Below are 24,035 nucleotides of genomic sequence, written 5' to 3'. Positions count from 1 at the left end.
ACTGGATACTTTTTAGGCTTTATCTTACTTAACTTCTCAGCTGTATTTGACACTATTGATCACTCCATCCTTGAAACATTCTTTCCTTGCCTTCCCCAATTTTAAGTTCTTACTGTTTTCCCCCATCCACCAATTTAGAAACAGGGCTTGAAGCCAAGGCACTTTCCTTTTAGTAGTCCAAGCATCAGAAGTCTTCTAAGCTCCTAGATTCCAGTTATTACCTCAGTCCTAGCAGTTACTCATCTCTGAGTTAACTCACCATCCACTATTCACTTTTTCAGCCTTCCAGGATGAAGTTGTGATGGTTTTGCAATACGTGAACAAATTCTTTTATGTTTCTCTCTTCAAGAAGTGGAATTTAATTTCCCTGTGGGGTTGAACTTAGAGATTCATTTCTAATAAGCAGCATGACAGAAGTGACAATGAACTCAGAACACAAAAGGCACTGTGGCTTCCTCCTTGTTCCCTGGGAGCACAAGCTCAAGGAAATGTCAGCTGCCATGTGGCAAGGACACTTAAGCAGCCCTGTGGGTAGGACCACATGGTGAGAAACTGAGGTGTCTGGCTGACAGCCATGAGAGTGAGCCATCTTGGAAACAGGTCCTGTAGGCTCAGTGACTATGACAACTTTGAATGACTGTAGCACCAAAAACCACCCCTAACTAAACTACTCCCAAATTTCTGGCCCACAGAAACTATGAGACATTAAGTGGTGGTGCATGAAAATCACTAAGTTGCACTGTTATGCAAGAACAGATAACTAAAACACTAGTATTTCCAGTGGTCTGTATTATATCCTCTCTGAAATACCAAGCATTGTTTTTAATTCTTGACTAGATCCCAACTAATAAAAATGCCAATCTTTTCTGAGATAATCATTGGCTAGCAATCTTTGGAAAGAATTTTTAAAAATTTAAAACTAAAGGTTTAGATTTATAACTTCATCACAACTGTAAATGGTTTATGGCTCCAATATTCTGATATATATTAAATATATATTCTGATATGTTAATATAACAACCAAATATATATGTGGCTAAAATATACATGTTTTCTATATATAAATTCTCCCATGTTCCCACTATCTTGCTTGCTTTGTCTCTCTTACCCCACTAAACAATTCCACTGTTGAGAAAGGAGCTAAAGAAACTGAGGTTTAATAATATTTAAAAACTCATTAGCTAGTAAGTAGTGGTGCCAAGATTTAAACCAGATAGTCTACTTTCAAATTCTGTGCTCATACTTACTATGCTATGTTGTCTGTCACAGTGTATACATGCGATCATACTTTAAGAACATCAAAATAGGTACAGGTTTTCAAATTTACCAGTACGCTTAAATGGTCTACTGGTTGGTAAATATTTCCTTCCACAGTATTAGTTAAATATCAGGGTTTATGCAGTGAACAAAAGGTCAAAATAGGTATGCACACACACACACACATATACGTGTGAAGACAAAGGATGATGTGTTTTGTTTTCTTTAGAGAATATACCAGATAGCACAAACATAGCAGAATTCCAGTGAACTATCAATAGGCAGCTTTATAATATGTACTGTCATGTCCAAGTATATGATCTACAAATTGGGCCTTTAGACCTGTTTACTTACTGTAATAATGATCACCTTCTATTGTGTTTACTTCAAATAAAATCAAAAACAAAGAAATCCAAATCACATTGGGAGATTTTTATTAACTTAAATTGACATTCTTAATTTTATCTGTTAAGTCCTTAGTAAATATGTCTTTATTGATACAAACCTACAAGTGTTTCTTAGTACCACAGAATCATGAAGACTTGCAGTTATCAGTGTTTTGTAATAATTAAAACAATGTTCAAATAATTAACAAGTTACTTCACTGAAATACTTAAAAGAATATTCTGAGGAGTGTTTGAAAGCTGTTTATAAATAGTGACTGATACATTTATTATGTATTTGGTGCTGAAGACAAATAGATTTTATATAAAACATTGTTTTCATACACTGCTCTACTAATGAGGCTGGTTATTAGATATAATATATTTTAACACTAAAGAATAAAGCTTTATCTTCATATTTACTTTATTTATAGGACTCTTATCAATGAAGAACTTTGAATCCAACAATAAAAAACAGGCATACTGCAAGTGACATTCTGTTGGAAAAGCAAAAAAGACTAGCTGAAACAAAAGAAAGCAGATACCTGCATTGTATTTTCTTTATATCACACAAACAGTTCATTCTGAATAGCATAATTAAATGCAGACCAAATGCTTTTAAACGTTTGTGTGCTTGGGTGGTAATTACAATCCCCACACACTAAAAAGAAAAAAGAACAGTAACACAGAACACAGTATTCTTAACAATTATAGAACATATAACACGTTTAGCCATACGCTGTGTGTTCAGATCATATTGGCAACTGAAATTTCACATCCACGTGGGCTTGCTTGGCTAAGGTCACTATTTCAGAGAGCTTTACAACCTGAAAGGAAAGAATAAGCATCTTTGACTCTATTTTCACAAAAAGGTAAATTCAGAACTATAGGTCAATGCAAAATTAGTGCACACTCAATCTTTTCCATTTAAAATATCTGGGCTATTCTGACACTGTTATAAATCACATTACATTCTTACACTCTCAAAGGACGGACAAGTCTAACACTCTTCATAACCCACACTTCAATTAAATACTTTCTGATTAAGATATATACGTATGTGCGCACATATATATATATGTGTGTGTGTATATATATATCTTATTATCTAAATTTTTTTTTAAAGACAGAAATAGTGAGTGTCTTTGCTGGATACTCCACAATTCACAGCATATCTAAATAAAAGTTTGTTTTAAAAAAGTATACAATATTAACTTACAATATTGGGATACGAGTTTGGATCTAGGAATTAGTATTTTATTTTCTGTCAGTAAGTTAATAATGGCCAACCTGAATTGTCATGCCCTCTACAATCTGTCTGAGAATATCCACCTGTTACCACACAAAATATCATATAATCTAGACACATCTAAAACCAAAAAACAAATTCAGCTTTCTCTCTTCCCCAGTAGAGTAGTTAAGAAAAGGCTTTGAAGGTGAGGCATCTTGGATTCAAATCTCCACTCTGATGCTTATGACACATGACACTGAATAAGGTAACTTATCTTGCCTGTTTCTTTATCTGTAAAAGTGGAAATGTTATGACCCAACTCATAATAAATTAGACAATCCTTGAAGAAAGCAGCTCAGCATTGCAAACACAGTAAATAGTAAATACATGGTAGTTGTTAATATTATCATCATCACATTTAATATTATTATTATGATTTCCAAAATCTCCCAGTTAACAAAAAACACTGTGGTCACAAATTAAGTCAACTTGGTTCACTTTTATCTCCATGATCTATTTGATCAAATTCCTACTGATTCTTCTTCCTTCCCATGTCCACCAACCTCTTCTTAATTCAAGCTTTCATTGCAAACAAGCGTATTTTCAGAGACTTTTACCTTACCTCATATCTAGTTATTGTACTAGACAGACTCCTACTATCCCTCGCTTTTTCCCTTCTCCAATTTATCACACATTTCAAAGTTAAAAGAGGCTTTTTCAAATACCTCTTTCTATCATTCCCTTGCTCAAAATCTTTAATTTTAACTTGGAATTGAGTATAAATTCCTCAGTCTCTAAGCTACAGTTAAATTTTATTTGCTAGTACATACTTTATCAAAGAAGGACATAAGACTTTTATTATTCTCAGGGTCTTTCTCCACTCGTGGAGACCGACACATTCAAAATAAATAAATAAAAATAAATAAAATTTTTAAAAAGACTTTTATTATTCTTGTGAAATGCCATTTCATTAAGACAGCAAATCTAAATAGTCTACTATTGATTAAACCATATGCCCCCAAAGAGTATTCCATGAAATGTTTACAGAAACAGGTGGAAGACAATCTAAAGGTCTCATCTAGGAACATCTCTATATCTATTATGGAGTGTTCTCTGAGATATATTGTTGTTAAGTAAAAGAAAGAACGTATATGCTAGTATATGCTACCATTCATCTAAAGTAGGAAAGGGGAAGGAAACACACACACACACACACACACACACACACACACACACACACACATATATGCAGGAGTCCCCCCCTTATCTGTAGTTTCACTTTCCACAGTTTCAGTTACTCATGGTCAACTGTGGTCCGAAAATATTAAATGGAAAATACCAGAAACAAACAAACCATGATTCTAAACTGTGTGCTATTTTGAGAAGTGTGATGAAATCTTGCACCTCCCTGATCCAAGCAGGATATAAGTCAACCCTTTCTCCAGCGTATCCACACTGTATTAGCTACCCTCCCGTTAGTCACTGACATCCTCTGTTCCTGACATCCAACCATTGACACCATAACGGCTGAATGATCCAAGATCACCTAACACAGATGATCCTCCTTCTGAAGCATTATCGAAAGGTCAATAGCAGCCTAATCACACCTAAACCATTCACTTCACTTAAACTCATCAAGAAGGCATTTTATCATTTAATATTGTCACAAGAAGTAGTATGAAACAGTACAGATATTTTGAGAGAGAGAGAAATTCATGTAACTTTTATCACAGTATATTGTTATAACTGTTCTCTTTTATTATTAGTTGTTGCTAATCTCTTACTGTGTCTAATACATAAACTCTATCATAAGTATGTATGTCTAGGAAAAAACACAGTATTAATATATACAAGGTTCAGTACCAACCATGGTTCAGCCATCCACCAGGGGTCTTGGAACATATCTGCTGTGGATGGGGGGGGGGGTATTACATACATATAATTTGCTATGTTTAAAAAAATGAAACCAAAAACAACTTTAAAAAAGAACAATGGTTACCTGTGGGAAACAAGGAAATAGAAATGGATATTAAAGCCAAACTTTCTATATATACCTTGTTTTACACTAGCAGTTTTGACTTTGGAACCATGTAAATATAAGAAAAGGTTGTTTTATATTTATTTTTATTTTAAGCAACCTCTTTTAAAAAAATGAAACTATATCAACCTGGGGCAAAACACAAAGAGATTTATTTCACATGATTTTTAAAATCCAGTTAAGTTGTAGGAAATACCCCAAAGGACAGAAAAAAATCACAGATATAATTCTTAAAAACTGCTTTCAGTTATCACACTGTTGATATTCTTATTGTAAAACTGTCATGTCTGTACTAATGGACAAAGCAAATGAATAATTATGATACTATGGCATGGGAGAAAGGAGAAAGTGATGCCAGATAAGAAAAAAACCTATACTCCTGGATTTGCACTGCAAATATCAGTATGAACTGATATATTTATCTCTTTAAAAAATACTTATTTTCATAGACTTGCCACTTAAAAAGCCCAGAAACAATAACCTACTCAGTAGCCATGAGTACCGATAAGGCCCAAATTGTGGTCTCTCAATACCATTTGACTCATTCCAGGTCTGAGCTAAGACATGTAAAGATGAGCTTGAAACTTCTCATCACATCAGAAAGCACACTAGAGAGCATGACTAAAGCATTCAGGAGTCAACTTGAAGAGGAGGTTCCCAATGACCCCAGATGGAACAATTTGAATCACTAAGAAATAACTGAAATGAGCTGAACCGTATGAACCAAAGACTACGTGTAATTCCATGAGCTCAAAACAGCACATAAGCAGATGTGTGCATGTGCACGCGCACGCACACACACACACACACACACACACCTGAATGGAAAAAATAAAAGAACAAAATACAAAAAATAAAAACAAAAAGCCTGGGTCACCTTTATAGGACATAATGGAATAAACTTATTATTTTGAAAACTGATCAATAAACAATCAAGTAATTATCCTGCTTTATCCCTGCAAAAAGTACTTCATGGTAACAAACAGTTGACACACGGAAGTTTTACTTTTTAGAAACAACCCACATAATAAATGAGGACTGACAGATTAGAATAGCACCACTTTGCAACCATAACAAAATACTGGATCTAAGCTATGATTGTTAATGGTTGCTAATACCAAAAAAGAGAAATAATTTGACATTATATATCTCCTTATATTATCAAGAGCACCAACTACAAAATATTCTTGTTTCCTGTTCCACAAAATCAAATACGAATATGGTCAAGCCTTTAGACTGAACTACCAATTTACAGGAAATACAGGGGGCAGAAAACATGTTTAAGGAATGACATCCCGGGGATGCAATCATTAAAATCCAGACTATGGAAAATACTACAAAACCAGCAGCCTGTATTTTTTAAGAAATAAACTACAGAAAAGAATTAAAAAAAAAAAAAAAAAAAAGAAGCAAAGAAGAATCCACAGATTTAAAAACTTGGTGACATATTAACCAACAGCAATACAGATACTTACTTTGATCCTAATTCTAACAAAGAACTTAGACAAAAGATACGAGACAAACTGGAAAATTTCAACACTAACTAGGTTCTTTTTTATAAAACATAACCATAATAATACCATTATCCCACCTAAAACAAGTAACAGTAATTCCTTTATACCATTATCAATACCTTTATCTTTTAGAGATACATGATGAATCGTATAAAATGACATAATGTCTAGGATTTGCTTCAAAATTATAATGGATGTGGAAGAAAGTAGGTAAGAATACAGATGAAACAAGACTGGGCATCAGTTGATCATTGTTTAAGATGGATCATAGTTATAAAAGGTTCTGACAAAAGTTCTCTCCTTGGCCAGGCGGGGTGGCTCACGCCTGTAATCCTAGCACTCTGGGAGGCCGAGGTGGGCAGATTACTCGAGGTCAGGAGTTCAAAACCAGCCAGAGTAAGAGCGAGACCCCGTCTCTACTATAAATAGAAAGAAATTAATTGGCCAACTAATATATACAGAAAAAAATTAGCTGGGCATGGTGGTGCATGCCTTGTAATCCCAGCTACTCGGGAGGCTGAGGCAGCAGGATTGCTTGAGCCCAGGAGTTTGAGGTTGCTGTGAGCTAGGCTGACGCCATGGCACTCACTCTAGCCTGGGCAACAAAGCGAGGTCCAGGCCAAATAGTGGTTATAAATTCCCACTATTTCACATTGTATTTGGAGTTGAGCACAGTGGCTCACACTGGTAATCCTAGCACTTCGGGAGGCCAAGGTGGGCGATCACTCAAGGTCAGGAGTTCGAAACCAGCCTGAGCAAGAGCAAGACCCTGTCTCTACTACAAATAGAAAGAAATTAGTTGGCCAACTACTATATATAGAAAAAAATTAGCCAGGCATGGTGGCGCACGCCTGTAGTCCCAACTACTCGGGAGGCTGAGGCAGCAGGATTGCTTGAGCCCAGGAGTTTGAGGTTGCTGTGAGCTAAGCTGATGCCATGGCACTCACTCTAGCCTGGGCAACAAAGCAAGACTCTGTCTCAAAAAAAAAGTTCTCTCCTTGACCAAACTCTAATTAGGCTTCTCTGAACCATCTTTTCAACTTGGCCTTGACTTTTGGACTTCTGTGTTTGTCTCTGCATTCTCCGATTTTATCAAGAATCTTGCTTAAGTCAGTGCAGACAGGATATCCCTCTGCCCATGATGTTTCCTTTTAGTAATTTTTCCTCCATGGACCCCACCCTGCTACTTGGTTATAAATTCCCACTATTTCACATTGTATTTGGAGTTGAGCCCAATCTTTCTGCCCTACTGCAAAACTCCACTGCAGTAGTCTCTATACCTAAAGCAACAGTTCACCTGAATAAAGTCTGCCTTACCATTCTTTAACAAATGTCATTAATAACTTTTTTCTCTAACAGTTCATTATACCCATAATATTTAGCTTGAAGTACCATTAGCAATATTAACAATTACATGGTTCATTTTAGAATCTAAGTATAATATTTATAAATCCTTTATGCACTCTGCAAATTTGTCCTTAGATTAACATAGCTCATTTACCATTCGAGCAGCTTCATCCAAGTCATCACAAGCAAGAATTTTAAGACCACTGTCTGCTATGACAGCCTTAGCATCATCAACTCGTGTACCTGGAAATGATTTATGCAAATATAAATAAGTTAAGTAAGTATAAATAAGTATATACACAAAAGCATTTAAAATATTTGCTATAACATATTACAAGTATGAAACTTCAACATAGGATTATACCTATCATTTAACATAAATGTTTCTAAAGCAAAGAAAATATCATAAAAGCCCAAAGTTATCTCATATTTCACCTTACCATATCCATGGTAATTCAGGCAAGAAAAATCACGACAAATAAAAAACATAGCATTCTCACTAATGTTGATTCTTCACTGAGGCAAAAAAATAAAATTAAATAAAAAATATTTTAAAAAAGAAAAAAAAAAACATAGCAAATTATACCAAGCAAAACTATGAACATTTTTGCTCCACTGTTAGAAATTTTTTAAAAACCATGGTTTTTAAATTTCATATTATATAATGCTCTCATTTAAAAGACACAGCTATTTGAAAACTACATTTTTTTTTTCCTCAAATCCTGAGTGTTCATGAAAACTACATTTTAAATGAACTAAATCCCATGGAAATATGAACTTTTTAAGCCATTAGAAGAATTGCAAGATATCTTTTACACTCACCTTGTAACCGTACCACAACAGGTATTTTAATTTCCAAATCTTTTACTGCCATGACTATACCCTGTGCAATAATATCACATCGCATGATTCCTCCAAAAATGTTGACCAGAACAGATAATACCTGTGAATAAAGTGTTTTTGGAAGATTAAAATTTAAAAGAAATGATGATTTGAGCTTCCTCTCCAAGGAAATACCAGTACCTGTGCTTCATGATAAACATCAATTCCATGGAAACATTCCCAGACCAAACCACCATACCTCTTTTAGGTTTTATTATTCAAGCCTGTGGAGACCACTGCCCACCAGAACTTATTTCCATCTCCTTGGGTAATTTGAACAACTGATTCACATTCTCTTCTCTGCTACACCCAATACAAGCAAGACCTACTAATTCCACTTATTTTCTTCTATTAAACATAGCCATTCACCAACATGACTACACCAGATCATATTATAGACAATGTCACAAGCAAGATCTCCAATTTAGTGTTCATTACCTACCATTTTTTCATTTATCCTCAACAACGCAAGCAACTTTTCGCATAAACCAGGCCCCTAGAATCATCTAACTTCTACACTTCACAGCCAAACCTCTGGTTTGGGTCAGCATTCTTTCACCACCATACTTAGAGTTCTGAATCAGTGTTCTCCTATCCTTTCCAAAATAATCTCCTTTTTTTCTTTCTTTAAAAAGCTTAGTTCATTAAGCTACACCAGAGCTTCTCAAACAGTGAAATACAAATGGGTTATAGATACACCAAAATATTGCTCCCCTCAACCCTTAGGATAGCTAAGAAAGTTCCAGGACAGCTGGAGCCTCTGGGCCAGTGGATTCTGACTACAAGCAATCTTCTCCATCTACCAAGGCCCCATTGAAATATTTTCTGTGAATGCCATGAGCTGAAAATGATTAAGACACACTAAGGTACACTATGCATTTCTCATCTTTACCATTATTATTTTTAGACCTTCAAGAAATGAAGTTCTAGAATTCATAATGGACTAGAACTCATAAGTAGACTTTGTCACCTCTCTTTGTCCCTCCCACCTCATTCTGGATAGCTTCAATATTTACCACAAGGCATCATCTAACACTCTAGCGTTGAAGTTCCTGGATCTCTACCAAGCCATTTTCACCTCTAGTCCATTAAAACTAATTACTATCAAGCACAAATTCTGGACTCGCGACCAGAATGAATGTCTCCAGGATATCAAATATGTGAATCCCACTCTCTGTTCAACCTCCTCCCCTTTCACCTTTAATGTCTTTCACTTCTAACTCCATCAAAGCCAATCTTTTCCTCTCTAATCTCCTACTCTATCATCTCTCAACCAATCTTTCTTCACTATAGAACCTGGAACCTATGACTGAGCAATTCAATGACACTGTCACCTGCCTGCTTAATTCTGTCACACTCATTCCTCTGAACATCCCAGTTCAAACAATGCATCTTTGGATGATTCCAGCCACAGTTTATACAAAGAAAAGCAAAAAAGTAAAAAACAAAACAAAACCTGAAACACCAGCATAACTGAAGAGCAGTATAATAATGATTCATCAGCAATCCCCTCCTCAGCAGTCTGTCTCATACCTTTAACTCATTTTGTAAGCCTCCTACCCACCACTCAAGCTCTCTAACTTTCAGCATATGACCTTCCTTTCTCCAGTAACACCTCAATAAAGGAGGAGCCTCCTCTCCAAAGCTAACCCAGCCACCTAATTATTGCACTTTATCTCTGCCTAATTACTGGATTGTATTTCCTCAGGTCTTCACTCACTACTACTTTAGCTATACTCACTCTCTTCTTTATCTTCAAATCTCTTTTCTTTCTCCATCTGGAAATAGCTCATCTTATTTGGTCTTCCAAATAAGCAAGCAAGCAAATATACACCACAAAGCTCTCCCCAACCCTACCTCCCTTTGAGTGACAGCACTATTCCTTCCAGGCTTTCATTTAAAAAAAATAAATAAAATCCTGAAAGAGAAAGAGTAATCTACCCTGGATGCCTCCACTCCCCACTCCCTTAATTCCCAATCACAACTCAATCCATTGCAACCTGGCCTCAGCCCCCATCTCCTATCCAGGGGTCCTCAAACTTTTTAAACAGGGGGCCAGTTCACTGTCCCTCAGACCGTTGGAGGGCCGGACTATAGTTTAAAAAAAACTATGAACAAATTCCTATGCACACTGCACATATCTTATTTTGAAGTAAAAAAACCAATGGGCAAAAACACCCACATGTGGCCCGCGGGTCGTAGTTTGAGGACGCCTGTGACCTATACCATTCTTACCAAGGTTCCCAATCAACTCTTGCAGTCTTTATTCTGCTAGATTGCTCCTTCAGCATTTGACGTTGTTACCCATCACCTTCTCAAACTCTTCACCCTCACCTTCAATGTCACCACTCTCTCCTTATCTGCTCCTATCTCTCTCTGTCAGTTTGTTCTCTTTCTTTCATTTGGGTCTTCCTCCTCTCTTCAGCCCTTCAACACTGAGGAGCCAGGCTCTGTTCTTGGGTTTCCTCATCTCACTCACATGGACCATCTCATCAACAATTAAGACTTCTTTTCTCAATATGCTGAGGACTCCCAAATGTACCTCCAACCATTATAGGAAGTATAATATATCTTTACAACCAACTTGCTACTAGATATAGTCAACACAACCCAAACTTAGCACACTCATTCAGAAATACTTATTCCTCTATTTTGCTTTTGACAGCATGAAGGGCATCACCACCCAATGATTCTCCCCAGCCAAAAATCCTAATATTAACCTAACCAACCCCTCTCCATGGCCCCTTGCCCAAAAAAAAAAGGAAAAAATGAATTTAATGACTATCTCAGAAATGTCTCTAAATTAGTTTTCTTTGTTCTGCTCTTACTGATACTGTCTTTGTCAGGGACCTCTTCATCTTTTTGGACAAGCCAGCATAACAACCAAATTGATTTCTCCTGTCAGTGTCTCCCTACTCTCCATTTACTCTCTACTAGCAGAGCTATATTCTATTAAAAAATATTTAAATAAATAAGTAAACAAAAAGCAGGGTATAGATATACATGTTTGTGTATGTGCTAGGGTAAGGAAGCTAAATTCCAAACTCCTTAACTATAAATACAAGAATCTTCACAACATGGTCTCAATTTGTCAACATTATCTCTTATCATTCATCCCAATAGTGCTATATTATTACACATACTCATCTTACCATTCCATGAACATAATGGCCCTCTGGATTCCATTCCTTTACACGTTTTCTTCCCCTTGCCTAACTCATTTAATTTTTAAGACAGCTCAAGGTATCATCTGTTCAGTGAAGGGCACCCTGATTCTCACAGTTATCAGCTCTGTCTTCTGTTCTTCCAGAACTGCATTCTGCTTATCACCCTAGTCACACTATAAATACCTCAAGGAAAGGGCCCATGTATTCCCAAGTCCAAGCACAGTGTCCAACACAAAGAGACATGATAAGTATACAGCTATTTCAATGCTATCCACATCATCACCCTGTTCTGTTTCCAACTCCACTGCCCATTTGTCAGTCTCCAACACTGGAATTCTTCATTAACTCTTCTCCATTCTTGCACCTGGGCCCTAAAAGCCATGCCTACTAATTCGCCTTAGGAAGTACTCAACAGTTAGACACTTAGATTCAGTCTTTAACACTCTGCTTTTAGAGTGTATGCCAAAAGAAGGTATAGAAATATAGTTCCAATAAAATTGTTTACTTTTAAAATAACTAATAAACAAGGGAAATAAGGCATACTTTATACCTCATTTTAGTTAAATTCTTTGTAAAATTAATAAATATGGCAAATAAGTCTATAGGCTCAAAGGGAAAGACAGAGAAATTAGATAATTCTAAAGTCTAACACCACAAATAAAAATATATATTGCCAGCATCATCAATATTTTTTAATCTATGTACTGGACATTTATACTAGAAACTAGGAGAGGCAACAGTGAGTAAGATATGGTCCCCACCAATGAAAAAGTATCAGTCTAAATCAGCAGTCCCCAACCTTTTTGGTACGAGGACCAGTTTCATGGAAAGGGGACCTGGAGCTCAGGCAGTGATGTCAGTGATGGAGAGCAGCTGTAAACACAGATGAAGCTTCCTTCACCCCCCTGCCTGCTGCTCACCTCCTGCTATGTCTCCTCTCCTAAGTTTCATGGAAGATAATTTTTCCATGGAAGGGGGGGGCCCACAGCAGAGCTCTGTGGCTCAGTCCCTAACAGGCCGTGGACCAGTACTAGGGGTTGGGGAATGAAGGTCTAAATTCAATAAGACTACTTCCATGGAGGCATTTATCTTACTTTTTTGTAAGCCTTATAAAATCCATACTTGGCCACGCAATAGATACACTCCTTAGCAATTATCTGGTGACTAATAACATATATGTCTTTTGATCATCATGCTTCACATCCCTTGCATTTTGACAATCATTTATAAAGACAAAGTTCTAAATTATGGCATATCTATGTGATGGATTATGCAAACATTAAAATAAGTATTTTAGAATACCTCAATGAATTGCAAAAAATGTTCAAGGTATATTAGCAAAAAAAAAAAAACCTAACTCAAAATATGTATATTAAGATATATATATAAATTCTGAATTCTAATGCAAATTCTAAAATATAAGCCTGCCGTTACCTTTTTATCTGAAGTGATAAGCTGAAATGCTTCTTTTACTTGCTGGACTGTGGCACCACCACCAACATCAAGAAAATTGGCTGGAGTCCCTCCATGAAGTTTGATCATATCCATTGTGGCCATAGCCAAACCAGCACCATTTACTATCAAGAGGGGGTAATTATTTGTATAAGCAATAAACACAGAGAAAAGAAATTAAAGTTGACAAATAAAACTCTAACATAAAAACACATGATACCTAGACAGCCTATATTTCCATCGAGGCCAATGTAGTTGAGATTTGCCTTAGCTGCCGCTTTGTCCCTTTCATCTTCCTGGCTCCAGTCCTGCAGATCAAAGATTTTCTTCTGGCGATAGGCCGAATTAGCATCAAAATTAATCTTTGCATCCATACAGAGTACTTTAAAAGGAAAAAAAAGAAAGTAATCTTAATTTCAAGACAGACACAATGAATTATTAATCAAACATTCTTTAAGGGAAAAACACATTTTAATTTGTTATTTACTGAAAGTATTTCAATTTATGTTCACAATAAACTCAAACTGTTCCTTAAAAAGGAATATTTGACAGTTAAAACTGCCCCATCAAAATTATTGATTCTACATCCATCTTATGCACTAAAGAAGAAAAATCCCTCAAAAATATTTTGAATCATTTAAAAATTACCAAGAATTAACTATCCATAGTCCTAGCTAATTCCTTCACTTGGGCCCCAGATCCCATCCCCTCTCATCTACTCAAGGCCATTGTTCAAGCAATTCTATCTTCTCTACATTATAAATCTCCCCTACCTTTCTATTGGCTAAATCTCATTGACTTGCAAAAATGCTACTTCCCCACCTTAATAAAAAGAAAGAAAAAAATCTTTTAACTCCTACTTCCCCTTACTCTTCACCACCTATACAGCAAAACTCCTTGAAAGACTTGTCGGTTTAAAAGAGGGATAAGCCCATGTGCCAGGTTTGGCCTGTGTCTATTTTTATATGGCCTGTGAGCTAGGAATGGGTTTTATACTTTAAAGGATTGTGAATAAGAAAGAAGAAAGAGAAAAAGAAAGGAGGAAATGAACAAGAATAAAAACAGCTGCACTTAAGACCGCATGTGGACCATAAAGCCTAAAACACTTATTAACTGCCAAACCCTGTCCTTAAAGTCCTGTACCAAATTTGTCTACTGCCATTGTCTCTTACACCCACGCCAATCACGCTTTTACCTCCAACACTCTACCAAAATGGCTCTTATGAAGGTCACCTCTTTGGCTTCATCTTTCAGAGCTCTATCCCTTCCTCACTCCAATCTAATTACAGCATTCTCCTTGCAGTTCCTAGCAGATAGAAGGCTGAGAGAAGTGAGCAGTTTCAGCTGCTGCCCAACACAGGAGACAAAGTTTAGAGTCCAACTAAGTTAATTACCAATAATAGCAAAAATCAATATTCTTTCAGAGGAAGATTAACAGAATTCACTCTTCAAACCATATCTCCCCAAATGTATAGTATACAATTCAAAGTACTAGGCCTATAAAAAAAAAAAAAAAAAAAAAAAAAAAACAGGGAAATGTAACCACTAGTAAGTAAAAAGATAGTCAAATGAAATCAAACCCAAGATGACCCAGATTTAGAATTATCCAAGAACTGTTATCAACTATTTTAAATATGTTTAAAGATTTAAGGGAAAATATGGTCATAATAAATGAACAGAATGAATCTCAGCAGAGGATAAAATTATAAAAATAAACCAAATGGAAAATGTACAAATAAAAAGTATAACATATGAAAAATTCACTGGATGGGCTTAGCAGCAGATTGGCGATGGGTCAGTGAACCTAAAGATAAACTGAAATTATCCAATCTGAAGAGGAAAAAAGAAGAAAAGAATGCACCTCAGTGACCTGTTAGGCAATATCAAGAAGTCTAATATGTGAAACTAAAGGAGAAGAATGGGGCAGAAAAAAGGTGATGAAAGAAAAATATATCAAGCCAGAATTCTATACACAGTGAGAACAGGAGGGCAAAAGGAAGCTATTTGCAGACAACTGGAAACAAAATTCATCACTAGCAGACCTACACTAAAAGAAATGTTACAGAAAGTTCTTCAGGTTCAAAGAATGTAACATGTGGAAACTGGAATCCATAGCAGTGATTCTCAAGCAGGGGCAGTTTTGTCCTAGAGGGCCCATCTGGCAATGTCTGGAGACATTTTTGGTTGTCACAACTGAAGGTTGCTACCAGCATCGAGTGCTACAGGGTAAACATCTTCTTAAACATCCTACCATGCAGAGGACAGCCCCCCATAACAAAAAAAATTATCCACCCCAAACTGTCAATAGTGCCAAGGTTGGGAAATCTTGATCTAGGAAAGAACACCAGAAACATATGAGCAAATAAATAAATATATTAAAGCTAAAAAAAAAAAAAAACCAGATTTCTATTATCCAAAATGTTGGATAAGAGAATTACAAATATAGAAAATGGTAGAACTAGAATGAAACTTGAAAAATTGGAATGGACTTAGAAGTATCAGTATAAATTTGGAGATTTTTGAAATAGTTATAAACATATGTGTATTTTTATGTATGTGTATCACACACAGACACATACACACACTTATTTCTTGACTCTCTGCTGAAACAGCCTAAAAGCAATGACGTGTTAATAGCAATAAGCATAGGTAGTATGCATATCTTGCAGCCTAAATATTATTTTCCACAAAAAGGAACCAGGGATCTTTGGAGAAAACGCTGACTCCAGAACCATGAGAAAGAAAGCAAAAGAATATCCTGGGATATTTTCTTGCACAAAAAGTAAATAATTGCTTGAAGAATAATAGAGGTATATCAAAAGGACAAATCAAGAACTTATGGTCACATAAAACATATATAAATGTTCATAGCAGCTTATTGGTAATAGCAAAATGCTGCAAATTACTCAAAAATCCTTCAAAGGGTGAATGGGTGAACAAATTTGGGCAAATTTATATAGTGAGAAATAAACTATTGGTACATGCAACAATCTGGATAAACCTCGAAGGCATTATGTATAGTAACAAAATAAATCTCAAAAGGTTACATATTGTATGAATGCATTCATATAACATTCTCAAAATAACAAAACTATAGCGGAAGAACAGACTGGTAGCTTCCACCACACAGGGATGGGGTAAGAAAGAATAAAGTGGAGGATGTAAATGCAAAGAGGTACACAGAAAGGTCTTCCGTGGTGACAGAACAGTTTTGTATCTTTATTTTGGTGGTGGCTATTCAAATCTACATATCAGATAAAATTAAATAAAATTATACATACACACACAAACGATTGCAGGTTAAAAAGGTTAAAAAATGGTGTAAACTAAATAAGGTATTTAGTCTGGCTAACAATAATGTACCAATGTCAACTAACTGTTTGGATATGTATGGCTATATATAAGATGTCACCATTGAGTGAATGAGATACAAGTCTCCTTGTACTATTTTTGCAACTTCCTGTGAGTCTATATTTATTTCAAAATTAAAAGTAAAAAAAAAAAAAAAAAGAGGCCACAAGAGCCAGCTTGAGAGTGTCCCCTACTGGCCAAATCTGAGAGACAGTCTGAGTAACAAAATAATGATTAAAATGGATAACTCATTGAATGAAATAATTGAAAAGCTCATTTTGATGCAAATGAATAAACAAAGAGGAAGAAAGAAAAGCTCTTCTCTACAAAACAATGCCAATTAGTAATGCAGAGGGAATGAAGGAGTTAGAAAATCATCAGCAGACACCAAAACTCATGGGGGAAAATCTGATGAAGAATATAGTCTCAAAATATTTTCCCACAAATTTCCTAGTAGTTACAAAGAGAAAAATAATGATTCTATAATGGAGAAACCTGGTGGACACTACCTTAATCAAGTGATCCAAGTTAACATTATTAATATTGTAACAAAACAACACAAAGTACCTCCTAATACAATACACCATGAAGAAAAAAAACACCATAAGGGAACATCAGAGAGACCCAAACTGAAGGGCATTGTACAAAATAAATGGTCCCTTCTATTAAAAAGAAAAGTCAAGGTCAAGAAACAACGTACACTTGAGGATCTGTTCCAGGTCAAATGGACGTGACAACTAAATTCACTGTGTGATCCAGGCTGGAATCCTGGACCAGGGGCAAAGGTATAAAGGACATTCCTGGGACACCTGCCTACATTTGAATATTTATTGTAGACTAGATAACATTTTACCAATATTAAGTTTCCTCATGTTGATAAATATACTAAGGTTATATACTTGAGTTATATATTTATATACTTGTTGATAAATGTACTAAGGTTATATACTCAGTAATGTTCTTGTTTTTAGACACTGAAATATTTAAGGGTAAAGAAGAACAAAGTCTCCAACTTACTCTCAAATGATTCCAAAAATATATATTTTTATATACACACGTGTGTGCATACAGACAGAAAGCTAGAGAGAAAGAGAGCAGAGACAAAGAAAATGATGAAACAAATTGGGTGAAATATAAACAACTTGCAATGCTGAGTATATATTGGAGTTCCTCATGTTATTTTATTTCCATATCAAAATTAAAAAGTATAGCTGGGCTTGGTGGCTCATGCCTGTAATCCCAGCACTTTGGAAGGCTGAGGCAGGAGGATCACTTTAGGCCAGGAGTTCAAGACCAGTCTGAACAACATCGCTAAACCATGTCTCCACTTAAAAAAAAAAAAAAACGTTAGCCAGGCATAGTGAAATGAAACATGTCTAGAGACCCAGCTACTCAGGAGGCTGAGGCAGGATTGCTTGAACCCAGGAATTCTAGGTAACAGTGAGCCATGATCATACCACTGCACTCCAGCCTGGGTGACAAAGCAAGACCCCTTATCTCTTTATTAAAAAAAAGAAAAAGGGAAAAAAGCCCACACTGTACCATATTCACAGTAAGCAATGAGCAAAACCTCACCCAATATATTACACTAATGCTATTGAACAGAAAAATAACAAGGTCATTCTTATCCTTTTATTTTCCATACATACTGCATAATGATCCATTCTTGGATGGTTCTTGAATAGTTTTTTAGCTAATCTTTACAAAGTTACATTTAAGTTATATATTAAGAAACTGATCATTTTTGATGAGTCTTTCTCCAGTGAGCACTATATACCTTGTAGTTTGTTCAGTTCTAAATATTTTCTCATTTCCATTATGTTTCTCATTAATTCATGATTTTAAAGTGTTTTCTTTAAATTTTTAAAAATATAATATTTTATATTAATTGCCAATTTTATTGCTTTGTGCTTAAAGCCATTACCTATGTTATTAATTCTTGGATATTTGTTGAGACTTAAATTTGTGGCTCAGTATTTAATTTTTTAATCAGTATTTGGGAAAAACATGTTTTTCTAAATGTTAGGTACAAGAATGTATATATGTCCATTAAATTAAAAAAAAAAAAAAAAAAAAGACAGATGAGGAAAACTAGTAAAGATATTAGTCCTCACTAGACTTCTGGAGTACAGACTCCAGAAGATCAAGGCAGGTTTACTGAGGAACCAGCTGGGGGTGATTCTCCTGTGGAAAAATACTTAGGGTGAAATCCCTAGGAAGCAGATTTCTTAGGCAGAAGCTCTATAACAGGCAGTAGAAACAGCTGTTCCATTAGATAACATGACTGGGCATAACCTATAGTCAGAAATAGAAAAAACTGGTCCTTGCCTGTGAGAGTGGCCACTGCGTTGGTGCTCTGGGGCTTGGACCCTGGCTAGCCAGAAAATAAACCTCCTCTTGTGTGATTGCAAAAAAAAAAAAAAAAAAGAAATAGAAAAAACTAAATTTTCAGAACTTGGGACATTTTCTTACAGCTGATATTAGTATATACTATTCTGACCAATTTTGGAAACTTCTGGGAGCAAAAATCTAAACTACTTATAGGTACTCCCAGGAGACTATCCAAAGGAATTGGTTAAGATTGGGATAGTGGCTACAAAGAAGTTAACTTTTGATAACTATAAGATTAACACAATTCCAATAAAACTCTAACATGATTTGTTTTGAAATATGACAAAAGGACTTTAAAGGTTACCTAAGAATAGGGATTAGTAATTTGACATCCAAGTACTAACAGCAGGGCTGAAGGTTTCAGGGAGTTTGTGCATGTACCCATGTTTACATGAGAACACTGGTACACCTTCCTTGGTTTTGGGTTACTTGCTTTCATGCAATTTTCACTGAATTTCTCAAAAAGTTCCTGACTCACAAAGGGTTAAGTAACACAAATCTGAAAGAATAAATAAGAACTGCACCTCTTAAAAAGGAGGGGATAGTTTGGAGGCTTTTTATCTTTTCCAGCTTTACTAAGGTATAAATGACAAAGAAAAATTATATATATTTAAGGTATACATGTGATATTTTGATATATATACTCATACACCATGAAATGATTACCACAATAAAGTTAATTAATACATCCATCACCTCACATAGCTACCTTTTTGTGTGTGTATGATAAGAATACTTAATTGAGATCTACTCTCTTAGCAAATTTCAAGTATATATTATTACTAACTATAGTTACTATTCTGTACTTTAGGTCTCCAAACTTTTCATCTTATAACTGAAAGTTTATACTTTTCTTTTTCTTTTTTTGTAGAGATGGGGTCTCACTATGTTGCCCAAGCTGGTCTTGAACTCCAGGCTCAAGCAATCCTCTCACCTTGGTCTCCCAAAGTGCTGGGATTACTGGTGTGAGCCACCATGCCCGGCCTTAAGTTTGTTCTCTTTAACACATCTCCCAATCTTACCCACACGTGATCCTAGTAACCACCCTTCTACCCTCTGTTTCTATGAGTTCAATATTTTTAGATTCTACATATATGTGAAATCACACAGTATTTATTTGTCTTTCTGTGCCTGACTTATTTCACTTAATAAAATGTCCTCCAGGTTCATTCATGATGTTGCAAATGACAGGATTTTCTTCTAAGGGAAGTATTTAATATAAAAAAAAGAACAATCAGACCTACGGAATCCGATACTTGAATATGATGGAAGAGGGTACCAAAAGTAAGTGGGGAAAGGACAGTTTATGTAATGATATTAGAAAAACTTGCTATTTGGGGGAAAAAAGTAAAATTTAAAGTATATCGCCGGGCGTGGTGGCTCACGCCTGTAATCCTAGCACTTTGGGAGGCCGAGGCGGGAGGATTGCTCAAGGTCAGGAGTTCGAAACCAGCCTGAGCGAGACCCCGTCTCTACCAAAAATAGAAAGAAATTAATTGACCAACTAAAAATATATATACAAAAAATTAGCCGGGCATGGTGGTGCATGCCTGTAGTCCCAGCTACTCGGGAGGCTGAGGCAGGAGGATCGCTGAGCCCCGGAGATTGAGGTTGCTGTGAGCCAGGCTGACGCCACGGCGCTCACTCTAGCCTGGGCAACAAAGTGAGACTCCGTCTCAAAAAAAAAAATAAAAATAAAAAAATAAAGTATATCCTTCATTGATCAACTTAAAAGTAAAAAATAAAACAATACAAAAATAGAACACATTGCAGATGAATATTTACTGATCCTAGGATGGGGGAAAAAATCTCTCAGCATAAAATAATGGAAGTCAAAATAAGATTTGACTACATGTAAAAATAAAAAGCTTCAATATGTTCCCAAAAAACAAATAAAACTAACTACTAATAATAAAGGACAAACTCAGAAAAATATTCATGGCAAATGTCAGATAAGAGATTAACATCCTTAAGATATAAACAGCCCATATACATGGAGAGACCATCAGGATATATTATTAGATGAATAAAGCAAGATATAAAATGAATATAGTATACAATCTTTTCTGTAAGGGAGCAGTTAAGAACATATTTTCTTATTTGTCTTTACTTGCAAAATAAACACTGGAAAAAAAAACAAGAAACCAAAAATTGAAAAGAGAAGAAATGAAAGTAGATGAAGATGGGGGGAAAGCAAAATTTTAGAGTAAAAGAACAGGAATAAGATTGGCAGAAATACAGTTATTTGTTCTGATTTTTTTAACCATGTAAGTAATCAAACAATCTTTATTATTCTTTGAAAAAAACTGCTTTAAAATATATATAAATGTATACTAAAAAAGAAAACCTGAATACAAAGAAAACATTAGTTATTAAGAAAACAAAGACATTCCTTTAGCAACAGAATATGGCTATTGAATTCCATAGTCGGAAAGAATTCACTGGTCTTACTTTCAATGCTAATTGGTCTCTCTTAAATTACACAACTAGGAAAATAAGATAAAAAATATGTGTTTTATAAAGATGATTCTTTACTGATGCTTCATTTTTAAAACATGCATCAGCCCTCACTCCTCAAAATATTTAATTATTTTCAGTTTTATAAACTACCTGTATTATTACACAGAATTTACTCATTCTTTATACAATCATATAAATGACCAACCAAAAATTGATTTCTGTGATAAAGAATGTAACTAATTAGAAGTGTGAACGTGAAAAACAGTCTACAAATGCTTAAGATTAGAATTGTCCAAAGAGATTTGAAACAAAATCAAATAAATTATAACAATACAAGCAGTTAATATAAAATATTAAGAAAAATTTAGACTAGGAAAAAGCAACTTAATTAAAAAAAAAAAAAAAACCCTACATGTGGAGGGCATGATGATTCAAATCTGATTTACCTTTTAAGCATATGCCAAAGGAGAGCTGTCAAAGTGACAAGCTAATCTTCTTACTTCTCTAGGAGCTAAAAATATTAAAATGACTGTAGTATTTGAGCATACCCTTTGCACAATAAAGATCCATCTTTCTCTAAAGTCTGAAACTCCTGGAGACTCAGATGCTAATCCCCCAAAACTACAGCTCACTCACCACCACACTGTATACGCTAACCCAGCACTGCCCAAAAGAACTTTTTGCAATGATGGAAATGTTCTATATGTGTACTAACCAAATATGGTAGCCACATGTGGCTCCTGAGCATTTGAAATGTGAATACTGCACCACATGTACTCACCAGTGAATTGGTATTAACGGATCGACACTTAAGTGGACATATAGAAATAACATTTATCGGGTGTCGGGTGGCTGGGAGGAGGGAGGGGGGACATGGGCAATATACGTAACCTTAACATTTGTACCCACATAATATGCTGAAATAAAAAAAAAAGAAATGTGAATAGTACAACTAAGGAACTAAATTTTTAAATCTTATACAATTTTAATTTAAACAGCCATATGTGGTTATTTGCCACTATACTGGACAGTGAAGCTCTACCTTCTCTGTGTGTATATAAATATGTATATAAGGTGTTTGTTTTAATGGGTCTCTTTAATATTTATTTACATTGATTCTATTTATTATAAAATAAGCTTCTATGTAGGAATGAGTTCACTTCCTTATGAGTTTAACTTCCTTAGGGAAGCATATGATAGATGGATAAATGCATAATCAATGTTTGATAAAAGATACTTTACCAGCTCCATCTGAATCTTCTACCATCGGATTTATTTCTACCATGGTTGCATCATATTTCAGAAAAAGTTTGTAAAGCTTCATCATGTTTTCTGCTGCAGAATCCACAATATAAGATGGAAATCCCATCTTCTGTGCAAGCTGAAAGCATATGTCTTTTTATTATAGGTAGTTTGTGTACATCCAATCAACATTAATTACTGCAAATAAAAAACTCTGTAGCTTATCACTTAAATGATAAGAATGAGTCATTTGCAGTCAAACATTAATCACTGAAATACTAGCTATCATTATTAAATGGTTAAAACTTTTTATTAAAATTTCTCACAAAGCAGATTTTATACCCATTTTACATGAGAAAGAGATTCAGAGAGGTCAAGTGACTTGCCATTTGCCTAGATTCCAGTTCCAGTGTTTATTCCATAGCTTCCATACTGCCTCTAAGCCTTTTAGCCAACCTAAACTGAAAGTTTATATTTTATTAAAATTATATATAAAATGTGGATTGACAATTCCAATGGTCCTAACAATGGCCAAAATATTAAATCACTTATTTCACCTTTTAGGTAATTTATGAAGAATGTCTATGAAGCAATAAGTACACATACTGTGGTACAATCAAACAACTATTATACAATTCATTCAAAAATCTACTGAGCATCTAATACATGACAGGCACTGTGCTAAATCCAAAAGACACAAGTATTTAAGCTTCGAATCTAGTAAAGGAGTCTCGAGGCACATTCCTAATTAGAGATACCTGTAGAGCTTTTTAAATAATACAATGTCAAGGTCCCAACTCAGTAGTTCTGGTTCACAAGTTCTAAGTTCTATAGTGGATCAAGCATCTATCACGGAGAAAAAATAATAATAATAATTTTTTTTAAAAAGCATCTATCATGTTTAAAGTTCTATAAGTTTCCTGCAATTTCTTTTTCACAATAAAAAAAATAAATAAATAAAGTTCTATAAGTGATTCTGAATCACCAGTACAGAGAATACATGTCTATATTTATTCTAACAGTGTTGCCACTGCTCAGAAACACTATGAAGAATTCTTTCCTGTCTTTCAATTGCTATCTAAGGTTGCATGCAACACATTCTTCTGATTTTCTATGATAGAAAACCTTAAATTCTTCAAAGGTGAATATGATTTTTGCAAAAAGTGAAATGACAATAAATAAAAGTGAATGTTCAAGCCAAGGGATGTAATTTTTGGTTAAGATCTATTTCAAACAAAGTACCACTAGGTCACAACGCACTACTTTTAGGTTTAAACATTTAAGAATTACAACATAATTCTGACCAATCCAGTATGACAT

The 24,035-nt window shown here is 35.0% G+C and overlaps 1 protein-coding gene across 1 annotated transcript in view; it reads right to left on the bottom strand.

Annotated features, from left to right (window-relative positions):
• Positions 1–1,674: 1,674 nt before the first annotated feature.
• Positions 1,675–24,035, bottom strand: part of SUCLA2 (succinate-CoA ligase ADP-forming subunit beta) — a 47,844-nt gene continuing 25,483 nt past the window's right edge. Inside the window, exons 6-11 of the mRNA XM_012759503.3 lie at positions 22,716–22,854; positions 13,492–13,653; positions 13,254–13,396; positions 8,593–8,713; positions 7,925–8,013; positions 1,675–2,467 (exon numbers count right to left, since the gene is read on the bottom strand). Of these exons, the coding sequence (XP_012614957.2) occupies positions 2,393–2,467; positions 7,925–8,013; positions 8,593–8,713; positions 13,254–13,396; positions 13,492–13,653; positions 22,716–22,854 (729 nt within the window). The 3' untranslated portion in view covers positions 1,675–2,392. The remainder of the gene's footprint in view (positions 2,468–7,924; positions 8,014–8,592; positions 8,714–13,253; positions 13,397–13,491; positions 13,654–22,715; positions 22,855–24,035) is intronic.

Source organism: Microcebus murinus, chromosome 13 (assembly GCF_040939455.1).
Source record: "Microcebus murinus isolate Inina chromosome 13, M.murinus_Inina_mat1.0, whole genome shotgun sequence".
Classification (NCBI taxonomy): Eukaryota; Metazoa; Chordata; class Mammalia; order Primates; family Cheirogaleidae; genus Microcebus; species Microcebus murinus.
The sequence above is the reverse complement of the archived record's forward strand: the minus strand, read 5'-3'. Positions and strand labels throughout refer to the sequence as shown.